The following is a 14,533-nucleotide window of genomic DNA, read 5'->3' on the forward strand; positions in this document are numbered from 1 at the left end:
AACGCAAGAAAAAGGGCAATTCATACTTGGATTTCTTTCGAAACATATATTTAGTTCCACCAAATACTTCACGTGTATAATTAAAAACAGTGTTGAAAATCAGGCATACATCGAAATGAATAACAATCCAGAATAAACCCTCGCAACAATTTCAATTAATAAATTATATTTCATTTACCTTCATTGTAATAATGCTATTTGAAATGTTGAACACGTTGTTGAAGCCCGCCACTCTGATAATTGTTTTAAATTTGAAAATGTTGTTTAAAAGAAAAAAAATAATTTTAAACAATAATGTGATGCATGGTCTAAAAAACCCTGCTTGAAATTTTTGCACATCGTTTTTACATGTATTCTTTACACATGTTGAAATTAGTTTATTTTGTAATCTTTCCTGAAGAATTTTCTTTTCTGCACCAATGCGCTCTAATATTAAATCTCTCTCTCTCTCTCTCTCTCTGTCTTCTCCAGGATATTGCCTTTTTGGATCAGTTTTACTTCCAAAACACCGAAGACAATATTCTGAACTATACTATAACCTACCCAGCTGTAAGTAACACCCTTTAGATAGAGTATACTGGATTGAAACAAATCTTAATTTTAGATTTAGCACATTAAGATTGGCCAGGTTTCAAAGTTTAATAGATCGAATAAATCTTGTTGGACACTGTATTTGAAGTTCGAACTTAAATACAACTTCCGTTTTGATAGGAAATGCAATATCTGCAAATTTCAACACACGGCTTTGAGTTGATAATTGATTTAAAAAGATTTTTTTCAATTATTGTGGTCATTTGACTTTTGTTACAAATGTTACATGTGTGTTCTATACAGGTTAATCAACAATTTGAGATCGGCCGAGGAATGGTAAAATTGCATGCATGCTTAATCTAATGTATATCCGTATTTATTATTCATTGTGTTCACATTTTATATGAAAATAAAAAACCTTGTTTTAATAGGACCAATGCTGCTATCGACTTGTCATATTCGATGAAAGCTATGGACAGTGGGGAAGCATAAGACCGAACGAAAATAGACTGGTAAACAAACATTTTTTTTAATAAAAAGTAGAATTCTTGTCACTTCTATTGATTTTATGTTCAACCTTAGTTCAATATAAAAAGTTACTAATGCAGTTATGATCCAAAGTTATTAGTTTGCATTTATTATTTGTATCTTTTTTTTTCTTTTCTTGCCTCTATAAGATGATTAATTAGAGTCAGCAATGATCTGCTATTTTTATAAATCAATATAATGGCATTTTAATAACATGCTTATTATCCTGAAAACAATCACTGACTAAGCTGTAAAGAAAAAAATATAGAATTTTAAAAATGGAGAAACCATGAAAAAAATCATGGTTTTTACACTTAATTTTTGAAAATTTTTAAACTCTCCTAAAAAAATATTTAGAAAATAAGCGTGTCACATTAAACCGATTAAGTTGAAGCAAAAATGTCTTCTAGCATCTTCAACGTAACATTGGCGAATATTTTGTTTTCTTTTCCGATAGACCTGTCGGGGAAAGATTGATCGGGTTAAAGATCTTGATTTTAAAATCAAATTGACTGGTCTTGATCCTGCTTGTCACGTGATCACTGATGACAATGGTTTCAAAGTGAGTTAAGCGTTATACTGTTGAAATTTGAGTAAAATCACAGGGCAACATAATCTTCAGTAAATTGCCTATCGTGGTCAAGATCATATCTGATGAATTTGTGGAAATGCTGCCGAACTGTTGGTTATGAACTTTAGCAGTTCTGGAATTGATGTTTGGCAAAATTGATATTTACATTAAACATTATAAATTCTCTTTAGGGTCGGCCTATTAACCTTTGCCATTCTGTAATTGTATTATTACACTATAATTTTATCATCATTATTGTTTTTGTTATTATTATTGTTGTTGTTTTAATTATTATTATTATTATTATTGTTAAATCATCATCATCATCATCATTTTCATTAGTAGTTATAGTGGTAATAAATATTAGGGTGGTGGTATAGTACTAACTCATTATTCAGTTTTCAAATCAATTTATATAGAGACATAAACTTAAGTAAACATTGGCTTCTAAATTTTTGTTAGATTGTTAATTTTTTATTCCGTAATTTTTTAAACTTTCTTTATCCAGTGGCTGGTTTGTCAAGGTACCATCAACTTCGAATCCCGACAGCGCCCACAGTACTATTTTGTTCACCTGACTAATTGCCGATCCAACCGGAAAGGGTTAAGGAATGTCTCGTTTTCTTTGCACATGACAAATAGAAACAATCGTCTAAAAGAATTCGCTGAAAATCAGAAATGTAAGATTTTGCATAATTTTGCATCCGATTAAAAATATCAAAAAGATGTTAGTAAATTCAGTAATCATGACATTTCAAACAATAGTTCTAATTTGGATAGATTCAAGAAATTTTCTTTCTTCATAGGATACAGAATGTAACATAAAAACATTATATATTAACAAATAAACTTATTGATAACTTGTGTGTATAATATTGATGGATGGATAGATTGAACTAATTGAAAGAGTAAGAATGAATGGATGAGTGAGGGGAAGACGGTAATTGAGTGAGTGAAAAAAGTATGGATTAAATTGAGTTTGCAATTGACTGATTGACTATGTCAGCAAACAATCATTTAATCGCCTAATTTTTAGTGATTGAATAAAATTAATGAACGAATGTGTAACTAGTGATTTATTGGATGTGATCAGTCGATTCATCGTTGATTGATTGCTTGCGATTCATTTGCGTGTGAGCCATATATACCATTACATGTTTTTTAATGAAGTAAGAATTGCAATGATGTTCTCTTTATTTTCAAAGAAAATGTATGAAAATTTATTTTACCATCCTTTTAGTCATGATGGAGACTGACTTGGCCTTCTTTCTTGGATACGTGGTGATGACTATCGTGGCTACTCGATTTAGATGTAAGTTTAACTGATTTTCAATTCGTTATTAAATATAATTGGTCTTTCGAAAAATAAATTTATTTGTATAAGTCTTAATTGCTTTTTTTAACCATGAGGGTTTGGTGGACATCCTTTTTTTCAAAGTTGTTTGAAGGTATTTTGTTCTTTTGCCTTCATTCTATTTTCTTTTTCTCCCTTTTTTCTCTTTTACATGTTTCTTATTCTTTTCTCAAATGCCATTTAATTTTGGTCATATTATTCTTTATAGCTATCACATCGCTTTATATTTAACATTTTATTTATGAATAAATGTGACTTTATTCTTATTCTAGACGTCTTGTCGCTGAAGAAACTGCTGCATCTAACCTATCGGTTATTCTATAGCAGTCTGTTCTTCAAGACAGTGTGTCTTCTACTCCTAAACATCGATTTATCGAGGTTTGCCCGGACCGGACTTGAAATGACTAAGATGCAAGACGCTGGTAAATTAAAGTTCATTTCAATTATGAAAATATTATGAATGTTAAACTTAAATTTTATTTAAATGATTATAACAAGTGTACTTTTTTAAATAAACAATTATATACACATAAAACATAAAGATAAAGAGTGTAATGTACTACTGTATCAGTATTTAATCATCATTTATACAGCGCACTTTCCATCTTGACAAAATGAGATTAGTGTTTTGACTCTGTGACGAGGTCGATAAGCAGACTGAAAAGTGTCGGGTAAATCAGGTTCTACTAAATACAGCAGTGTAGTCTGAAATGATAAGTATATATATTTTATTTTTCTTATTTTTTCAGCTGAGGTTTTCTCGTGGCTGTCTACGGTTTTCTTTGTGTGTGTTCTGCTGCTTGTGTCAAAGGGGTTCTCTATTACCAGGTAATTACTACTAATAGTAATAATAATAATAACTTAGTCTTATATAGCGCTTTTCATGAAATCATATCAAAGCGCTTTACAATGTAGAACATACGAAATATACAAACAAAAGTGAAACTAGAAATCATATAACTAAAAAAAAAAAAACTACCTCACACATTGCTGAAACAAATAGACATGAATTAAGGTTATATTATAAGGTGATGATGATGTATCAATATGATTTATTCTTACTTTGGGGGCCAATTTACAAGCAGTTGTGCTTTATTTGACCCCTCCACGTGTAATATATCTTTTAATGTCAATGATTTGTATATACGTATATTTTTAATTGTGGAAATAAATTTTAATTTTAATTTGAATGATGATTACGCGACGATGAACGAGGACATTAATTTCACTTTTGCTTTCACAGAGCTCAGATCAGCCTACCTGGAACAGTGAAGACGATATGTTTTGGTTTCATCTACTTGACCTTCTACACCATCGTCTTCTTTGACCAACGTGTGCTCCTAGACCCCCAAGACATCATTGTTAGTATGACGTCACTATCAGCAAGCGGTTTGATTGGCCTTAAGTTTACTGGTAAGAATTCTAAAGTCTCAAGTGTACTAGGAATTCTTCTTTAATAGTAAGGTTGATAAAGACTTGAAGGATTGTGAGACAGATCCATGAAAAATTGTTATTACTGACCAAATCAGCTCTTTATTTTAATGACGTCCTTAATAGAATTCGCTGAAAAGCACTGCTCTCTGCCATTCTGTAATCTTAGAAAACGACAACCTGTGACATGTGTTATCTCATTATCATCTGACAAACTTTAAAGGCCTATTGATATATGTTTCTATTCTACAATTTAATTCAAGTGAATAAAGCTTACCTAAAGTACCAATGAGAGTGTATGAAGGTCAAATATGTTTTTTTTTTATATGAGATATCTGATCGATATTTTGCCATGAAAAAAGGAAGTCCGGAGACTTTATTATCATCTCATTCATTCTATTGCAATTTTGAAATTACATGTTGTGCTTCTCTCCCCCCCCCCCCCTCTCTCTCTCCCGCCCTCTCTCTCTCTCTCTCTCTTTTCTTTATCACTCGTTCTGTATTATCAGGTGCTATCATTTTCGTACACGGCTGTATCGTGACGATCAAGAACCACCCAAGAAAGGTGCCCTTCTATTTACCATTCACTATCTTCTTTAGTGTTTGGTTTGTAGCTGAGCCTACCTATCGACTTCTATACTTGTACGTCTACCCAGTTCTGAAAAGGTACTTCATTTTTTTTTAGTTTTTGTTAATCCCATGAAAATATAAATGTGCTTTATTTAAATACAAGAAAAAAGCTAATCTGCTTAAAACACACTTTAAATAACTTCTCTTTTCATTGGATGGAAACAAATCAAAACCCCTACTCTTCTTTTAGAATAGGCCTACTCAAAATCTCTTTTTTGAATGCGATTTTCTGCAGAAAATATATATTGACTTAATGGAAGAAGTATATAGTATACCATGTTTGTATACGCACATTTGGATTTACAATTATGAATATTAGCACCATTTTATTCATAATTACACCTCAATTCTTTTCCCCTACAGTCCTAATATCTGGAATGGGATCGACCTGGCTTTGTGTTTTACTGGACATGCCTATTTCCTGTACATAACGCGACCAGACCGTCTTAATAAACGGTTCCCTTTCCATCTGCGAGCAGGAAAGGTATATAAAGACTAAAACATATTTTTTTCTGGTATTCTTATAACATTATGTATCTACCATGTCTACGATTCTTCAAGTGTTATATTGTGTGAACATGAATTACTCTTGTCACGAAAGATATAATGACTATCTTAAATAATAATATATTTTGAAGACTTGAAGAGAAATCTGGAAAAAAATTAATATCACTTTTTTCTGTTAAAATAAAAGAAGAAAAAAAAAGAACCATTGTTAAAGAGTGTAATGATAGAATATACAAGAGAAATCTGGAAAAAAATTAATATTACTTTTTTCTGTTAAAATAAAAGAAGAAAAAAAAAGAACCATTGTTAAAGAGTGTAATGATAGAATATACAGTATATCAAGATTATTGTGATTTTTTTTTATTTAGGTTTCATTCCGTGATAACGATGAAGACGTAGAAGATCTCTATATTCCATCGAAGGACTTCTATTCCATTTTCCAAACTGGAAAGAAATCGGATAGCGGATCTGGAACGACATTGACTATTCCCGAAGGACCCCAGCACTACCAAACTCCTGTGGTGGGCCATTCTTTGATTTAGATTTTAATTTACTTTAATCATAAATCAACAAGGTCAATAGAATGAATGACAACAACAACATCAAATAAGTTCAAATTGCCCTTTTTTCATGATCATGTAGACAAAATCTCAAAAGTAACAAATAATCCTTGTATTGGAAAATGATATGCCGTTTAACGATAAACCGAATTGATTATATTATGTACATATTAAGATAAAGACGAGTAGTCAGATCTTCATTAAAGGCAAATGAAAGAGATTTTCCTGAGTGTAATATGAAATTCGTTTTCTTCTTAATTTAGTTGCCTTTCAACACACCATCGGAAGAGTGCCTGGCTGTCCTTCTTCGACCATCCTTACCGGAGATACCAACCGTGTCTGCTACTGTTGACCTATCATACCGAATACCCTCACCGGAGATACCAACCGTGTCTGCTAATGTTGACCCAGCATACCGAATACCATCACCGGTTATACCAACGGTATCGGGTACTTTCCAGAAACAGACACCTGCAACGTCCTCGGTATTTGTTTCCATGCCTTCTGTAGTGGCTAGGCAGTCGAAGAAGATCACTCCTACTGGGTCATCAACCGGTCAGAAACAATTTCCGAACGAAGACGGCGCGGCAGATGAGATCTCCACGGTAAGTTGTAAGAGATTGTGGAAGAAAGAAGAACTACTTGTGTGCAAACAATCTTTCATACGTGTATTGTTTTATTGTTAATAACTTAATACCCCAATCATCATCATTAGTTGCAAATGGGTTCAAGTCTTTCAGCCGAAGGTGAAGTCGTTGTATGATCAATCGAATAGTTATTACATGCCTGGATGAATTAATAATTATTCATTTTCCTTCTCACTTTTTAATAGGCTTCTGTTCCCAAGGGAGGGTTCTCTATATTCTCCGTCCAGAAACAACCGGTGAGTACCCTTAGATGTATAGATAAGAATGTTACACATAATTTAAAAAAAGATTAATGTTTTTTTTGCAATTAACACTTTTTATTTTTATTTTATTTTATTTCATATATATTTTTATATCTATTTTGATTTTATTTATGTATTTATTTATCTCATTTTTTTTGTTGGGGGGGGGTGTGCGATTTTTGCTAGAAAAATAGTTTAGTCCTACATAGAAATGGTTCACCTGTGTCAAATAAAACATATATATTATATGAAATAACAAGTTTATCTCCAAAAACGGTACATGCATTGTGAATTCAGAATTCATGAGATTATTACTGATGAATTCAAATTATTCACTACGCCCTTACATCAGCAATTAAACTTCAGAGCTATCTAATAAAGATGTTAATCTCGTGTACTTCTTACAGGACACCGGAACGTCTCCTGTATCTGAGTACATCAAGACAGAAGACAAAGACACATTGGATCGTGAAAACAAGGTATTGATCATAAATAGTATTTTACTTTAATCATCGTATTCAATGCCAAAATTCAAAGTGATAATGGCCGGCGTAGTGAATAATATGACTTCATCCGTAATAATCTCAATACTACTGGATCATTACACCTTACATATCTGTCAGATATGATACTGTCATGGCGTTCAAAAAATTGAATCAGTTTACCTCGCCTGGGTAGAGTGTGGCTTGCAAGATGACAACTAATTCTTCGTAGGAAACTGAAATAAATCGTTAAATTCGTTGAGATGTGATAAACCATTTGCGAATTACTGCAAAACACCGTTTTAGATCGAGGAATACTGTCGTCAATCTTTACACTTCTAAAGTTATATAAGTTTTGTGAGGTTAAAATTTAACCTTTTCCTTTATTTTATTCATCTCGAAGCTTGCTGCTCCAAAAGGAGGATATTCTATCTTCTCTGTGAACAAGCAACCGGTATGTATCTCAAAAGTTAGTATGAGAAGATTTGGAATCTCGATAATGAAAACTACTATTATCACAGTTTAAAAGAAGTTTATTTAGCTCGTTTGTAGCTTGTACTAAACGTTATGTGATTTCTACCTAAACAGAAAATACTTCCCATAAATAATTTTTTTTCTTTTAGATTTTTGTTGTAATGTAATATTCTTTACTTGGTTTCATATAATCAGGACACCCTGACTTCGTCAAGGAATTCTGGCACGGATGTGACAGATCAGACAGAGATGTACACCTCTGTGAATAAGGTACGCAACCAATGTTGCAAATTAAATACGACATCAATATAATTATTATCTTAAGTTTCCTCGCGTTTTCTTCAATCTATTTGAGCTGATGTACCAAGATTATGTTTTGTCTGCACAGTTTTCAATTTTCGTTTAAGTTTTGTAAATGATTAGTAGCAGTATCTCCTCCGTTACTGAACTTTTTTCAATCATTATTTAGGAGATTTTGCATGGTTGAGTTCAATTGCTTTTCCACGAATTATCATTTTGCATAAACGTGCAGGATATTCAAAACAATTATTAGAGATATGAATTTAACATTAAAAACTTCTGATAATTAATTGGTTTCTTGTAATAGGAACAACCCAGTCGTAACAATGACTATAGCTTCCTGCCAAAGATCGCACCATCCATCGAATCAACTGTGTCATCTTCTCCGAAAACTTCCAAAGAATCCGGATCTGATGTCCAACTGACCGACCTTCCTCTTGAGATCCTGCCAGCGGCATGCAAACCCAATCAAGAGCCTTTGAAGACCAAGGTTCCTTGGGAATCCGTATCTGAAGAGAAGGTGCTTGAGACTAGAGTTGCTGAGAATCTGAAACAGATCGCCATCAAACCATCGGATGACTCTAACCTGGACAAAGACATTGATGAATCCCGATGTTTTACAGAGAGCATAAGCCAGGTCAACGGCGTAGCTTCTAAAGCGAGGATAATTAATGTTCTACCAGCTCAAGAGCCTACCTTGCAGATAATGACCCTTGAGGAAACCAAATCTGATTCTGCTTTGCCTGACATCCAAAGCCAGAATAACGGCGACCATCCCAACGTAAGGGTTATCAATGTTAAACCACTGAATGAGCCTTACCTGAACATCACTTCTACCAGGGAATCCAGATCTATCAACCAGACTGTCAGAAATGGCAGTTCGACTGATGCATCGACCAATGCATGCTTGATTACCGTGAGACCAGCCAGTGAGCCTCTTAACAGCAGGGCCAATGTGGTTTCTGTTGCTCGAATCCAGAAAGTCTTTGATGCTACAACCGAGGCCGTTCCAGATATTAAATCTCTTTCTGATGACATCACGGTCGCCGCACCAAAGCCATCTTCTTTGGAAACAAATGACATGCTCGAGATCAAGATCACTGGACCTCTTATAGATCCATTGAAGCATCAGTTCCCGGTCCCTCGTCCTAAGATCCAGAACTGGACCACCGAGCCCCTAAAGCAGCCAAATGACCTACTCACTAACGTCGGCCAAGGAGAAGTATTTGAGAATAACCTCTTCGATCCAGACAATGGACGACCATCTTGTCAAAAACAGCCAGATAATGATGAATCCAGATCTGAGAACATCGTCACTGCTCCTGCTATTAATGGAGGGGATTTTGCAAAGGTGATTCATAATAACATTTTTAAAAAACATCCTTTCATTACGTGGTTTCTTCCAATCTTACTCTTAATAGTACCGTTTACTAAGAAATAAATTCTTACTAGTTTAAATGATAATACATTTATTTTGTTCCATTAACTTTAAAATGATATTGGTTTTTAATTTCTCAAAGAGTCTTGGAACCAAACTTCATATTTTTTTCTTATTACCTCTATCTAGCCTTGTAAAAAGACCCGGAAGGAGCCTTCACAGAGACGATTCCCTAAATCAACCAATCTGGGAATGACTTCAGATATCTCTTCTAATAACCAACCAATGGTAATTAAGCAATCTAACTCAATTTATGATTTCGTATCTGAACTTAAGTTACTAATCATCTCATTACCTGTTTCATAATTCTATTTACAATTGAAAACAACGGAAATATTTTAATGAATTTACTAGGTTATCAAAAACTTTGACTTTGTTTTACAATGGTTTTAAATACTAAGGTTCAATACTAATGCCGACTAGATAACATATGTCGATATTTAATTTACAAAATGCATGCAGTATTACTCAGATCATATTTCTTGCTGTCCACCACAAGTTATACTTTTAATGCTTTTTAATAGTTTATCATCTTCTTTTCAGCAATGCAAATTTTGACATTTCTCTCATTCTGTTTTATTCCTTCTCTTTCCCTTTCTTTAGGCAATGGATCCAAAGACAAAGAAGAAGAAGCTCAAACGATTCCTAAAGCTCGCACGCAGGCACAATAACAAGCCTGCGAAGGCGGAATAGGAAGAAATTGCTTCAACATTACTATGCAATAACTACTGAAAAACAAACCGGATACTTTTGGGCCATAAACAAACCTTCAACTGACTTGAAATATTCTTCAATAAGAAACAACAGGATATTTGGATCATGAAACAAACCTGCAAAAAATAGAGTATCGACTGGAACTAATATACGAATATTGAATGCAATATTGACTTTCGAATACGTATTGAAACGGAATGCAAAATGCAGTTTACTTTGTTCAAGAAATATTCTAAATATGCAACAGATGGTAGATATAGTCACCATTGCCTTCAACAGATAAGAATTAACAATAATGGCAAGTTGGGTATTCTTGCTACTGTGCCTTACAAAATTTGATAATCGTTGTGTAAATTCTGCTTAAACTGATTAGAATAACGAGAGATGAAGTTCTCTACTATATATCTACTCAGCAAATCGATTCAATACTGAAATATTTGAATAAAGAAACGTGAATATACTTCAAAATCAATTCGATTAACATACTGGAATTAGGACGTATTAAACGAAATTCAATTTTGAAAAACTACGCGGCTTTCAATACGCATCGAACTACATAACCATGAAACTAATGTTGTAAGTCTAGTTCTCAATAAAAATATATAGCACACGTTACAATGGTTCTTTTTTTGTTATATTTGCAGTGAGCGCGAAATTTGTGTGTTCGTGTGCGCTAGGGTGACTGAGGGTGTGTGTGCATACACTGTAAAAACTGTGGTGTTCAAGCTGACACCAATTGGTGTTAATAGAGGACCACACCCTGAGGTGTTAAAATAACACCCTAGAGATTGAACATGACACCAAAGAGTGTAAATGTAACAACCAAAGGTGTTGTAATAACACCTAGGTGTAAAACTAACACCACCAATTTAACACCAGTGTAAAAGAACTGGTGTGGTCCTCTATTTACACTGGTTAACACTACAGTTTTTGCTGTGTACATACACGGAAGAGAGAATGATAACATTTTGAGAAAGGAGATAGAGTACTCCATCTCCATTTTTCTTCATACCCCATCTGGGCCCCATTGCATGAGTTACGATTAACATAACTTTGCCATCCAATGGTATCTTCCATGGAATCTTTGATTTTGATTGGATGATGATCATTGTTGCTATGGTAGTTACCACTGGATGACTGTTACGTATACAATGGTACCCTTGGGAGCACTTTATGAAAGGACCGACAAGTCCTACAGTTACCATGGGAACCGTGCTCTTTGGCCAATCAAAACCAAGGAAAGTTGACAAATCTGATAACTTAATATTGTCAGACTAAAAATGTTGATGAAAGGTTCCCAATACCCACACGGCCATTCCGCGTATAGTGGCCCATGTTAGTTACCAATTCTTATTTATGGTTATTTGTTCTCACCTTGGTCTACTATCATTTAGTAATTTTAGTTTATCCATTTTTTGTTTTATTTCATTCTATTTTAAACAAAAATACAATAAAGTGAAATACGGTTTCAGTTTGGCCAGAGGGGGGTCCTGGGTTCTGCGGAACCACGCCATTTGCCAACAGTGAAAAAAAAATAAATAAAGGAGAAAAAGGTAGAGAGGAGGAAAGGAATAGAAAAAAAGTATATCCCGTTTTCTAGTCAATTTAAACAGATTATTATGCTCACGATTCATATTTTGTAGCTTTGTTTCAGCGATGTACACGATTATGCATCCTGTTCATGATTACACGAGTGCTGAATATAGAAAAACATGTTCGGCTCGCGCTACGCGCTTGCATCATTTCAATATTTTATATCCCATTCCTGAACTCAACCTATCTCTTAAATATCCACTTTTTATGCCACTAGGCCTATATATATATATATATATATATATATATATACACAACAAAAAAGTAAGTCCCTTTAAATCAAATTGCTGTAACTTTTGAACGGATTAATTTTGAAATATGATATTTCGTAGATGGTTTTCAATTATCATTGAGCAACCGCTTGCATCATTTCAATATTTTATATTCCATTCCTGAACTCAAACTAACTTTCTTTGAAATATCCACTTTTTATGCCACTAGGCCTATATATATATCCACACACAACAAAAAAGTAAGTCCCTTTATATCAAATTGCTGTAACTTTTGAACGGAGTAATTTTGAAATATGATATTTCGTAGATGGTTTTCAATTATCATTGAGCAACCTCTGGGGAAAATGAGAGTGATCGGTTAGGTCATGCATGAGAAATCAAAGATTGAATTAAAAATGCCATTTTTTTTAAAGTCACAAGGGTCGTTTTTCAGATTGTTCAAATACAAAGTTTGGCAAATTTAGTTTTTAGATGAATTTTATGGTGTTAATGCTGTTTTACTATCCATCATTTAGCCACCTCACAAAATTTTGATATAGTATGTTTATGGTTGAGTGAGCACAATGTTTTGTGACGTAACTTTCATCATAGGGGTTTATGGCAGTATCCCCTATAACTTGTTAAAACATGGAAAAATTGGAAAATGTTGGTGCCCCCCCCCCATTACTTAACCCCTCCCATTTTAAAACTCTGGATCCACCACTGATTTGTCCATAGATTTAACCATAGAGCTATAATTCAAGTGATCCTGAGAATTTATTAGGAAAAGAATACGTTTATACAGTATAAAGAGTATTAATTTTCAAGTTTTTAATGTGCTCGCTCAACCATGAAATTGTGAAAGTTCGGAAAGTTTGTGGTGGGAAAACTGATGGATGATAAAAACAACAACAATTAAGTCACATTTGAAACTGAATTTGCCCCCATTATTCACTTTATTACCCCCCTCAAAATGAGTCTTTGACATTGAAAATGCCCCTTTTCCCAATTTTCAGCATGCTCACCCATCCATAAATAAATATATCGATTTCATTTTTCCACAGAATTCTGCCCGTATAGGTTTGATAAACATAACTGCCAAATGACATTGCTAAATACAGCCTTGAAAAAAAGTTCCACCATAATTAATAAGGGGTCACCTATTCTTGCACCCGTGCTGTACACAATGTCAATAAGAGAGGAAGCCAAGATTTTAGCAAAATTGAAATGAGGGTTTGTTTCATGGACGGTTTTTGCTACTTCTGCCAACATTTTTTTCATGAAAATTCGCACATGGCTTCAGATTCATACTATCCAAAAGGCGCGCGCACACCAAAATAATCATTTTGATTCGGCACAGAGTGGGGCCAAGGCCTTAAACTTTCTTCTCATTTGCATAATTTTTTAATACTGTGTGCTCACTGAAGCATACATCGGGATTTTTACAAAAATCAAATCAAATGAACTATGCACGGAGGTTTGTGATATATATTTAGTTAGCAATTGCATTTTCAATTAAACGTATTTGAATCATGAAGCATGTTAATTGGTCATGAACATAACGAAAAAAAGTTGAGAAAATATCATTTCAGTTCCCAAAATGAAACAATACTGCTGCCTATGATATTTGACATTCGTATTTTTTTGCTTTCATTAAATGTTCAGTGATCCTTGAAACGATGAATATTGTTGAAGATCCCGTGAAGATCCTCTTCCCCAAAATTTAATTTTTATCGATATAGATGTGTAAGAAATCAAATTATAGCAAATTTCAACTTGTGTTTATTCAACGGTGAAATTTAGCCCCAAAATGGTATCGACTTTTAGAAAGTACCTTTTACAAGCCTTCTGACTATTTTTCATGATGAGAATGTAAAATTCGTTCCAATAAAGTGGAATCAAAATCATGATATTTGTCTTGTGATCGATTGACCGTTGAAAATTGGCAATTTTTATTTTGCCTTCGGGTGGTGCTCACTGAAGCATGACATAAAATACGTCCATAACATTTACTCAGAGGGTAGCTTACAAAATTACCTACACGCTCATGTAAAGATATATTAAACACTCGCTTCGGATCAGAAATTATGGATGTTTGTTCAAGGGGGACTTACTTTTTTTTTGTTGCGTGTATATATATATATATACACATATTTCAATGCTTTGCATTCGCATTGAAGGTCTAGTTAGATATCCTGTTCATGATGACAAAAGGAGTTTAGAATGTCAAGTTGATAGAGCTAAATCCCCCACCAAAAATTCCCCGTACGAAAAATTAGCTTTAATTTGATACCAAACATGACTTGTTTTATTCGTAAA

At 33.6% G+C, this 14,533-nt stretch overlaps 1 protein-coding gene across 4 annotated transcripts; it reads left to right on the plus strand.

Moving 5' to 3' along the window:
- Positions 1 to 2,847: 2,847 nt before the first annotated feature.
- Positions 2,848 to 11,012, plus strand: LOC121411524. Of its 4 annotated transcripts, XM_041604291.1 has the most exons (15): positions 2,848 to 2,942; positions 3,257 to 3,406; positions 3,734 to 3,812; positions 4,228 to 4,397; positions 4,925 to 5,081; positions 5,409 to 5,529; positions 5,921 to 6,073; positions 6,376 to 6,717; positions 6,945 to 6,995; positions 7,409 to 7,480; positions 7,887 to 7,937; positions 8,153 to 8,227; positions 8,565 to 9,608; positions 9,825 to 9,923; positions 10,299 to 11,012. In XM_041604291.1, exons 1-15 carry the CDS (start codon positions 2,873 to 2,875, stop codon positions 10,386 to 10,388), a joined length of 2,724 nt encoding a protein of 907 aa, XP_041460225.1. In that variant the 5' UTR covers positions 2,848 to 2,872; the 3' UTR covers positions 10,389 to 11,012. The 4 variants fall into 4 exon arrangements, with proteins under 4 accessions (XP_041460225.1, XP_041460228.1, XP_041460226.1 ...); XM_041604294.1 differs by lacking the exon at positions 8,153 to 8,227; XM_041604292.1 differs by lacking the exon at positions 7,409 to 7,480.
- The last annotated feature ends 3,521 nt before the right edge of the window (positions 11,013 to 14,533 follow it).

The sequence above is a fragment of the Lytechinus variegatus genome, chromosome 3 (assembly GCF_018143015.1).
Source record: "Lytechinus variegatus isolate NC3 chromosome 3, Lvar_3.0, whole genome shotgun sequence".
In the NCBI taxonomy this organism is placed as follows: domain Eukaryota; kingdom Metazoa; phylum Echinodermata; class Echinoidea; order Temnopleuroida; family Toxopneustidae; genus Lytechinus; species Lytechinus variegatus.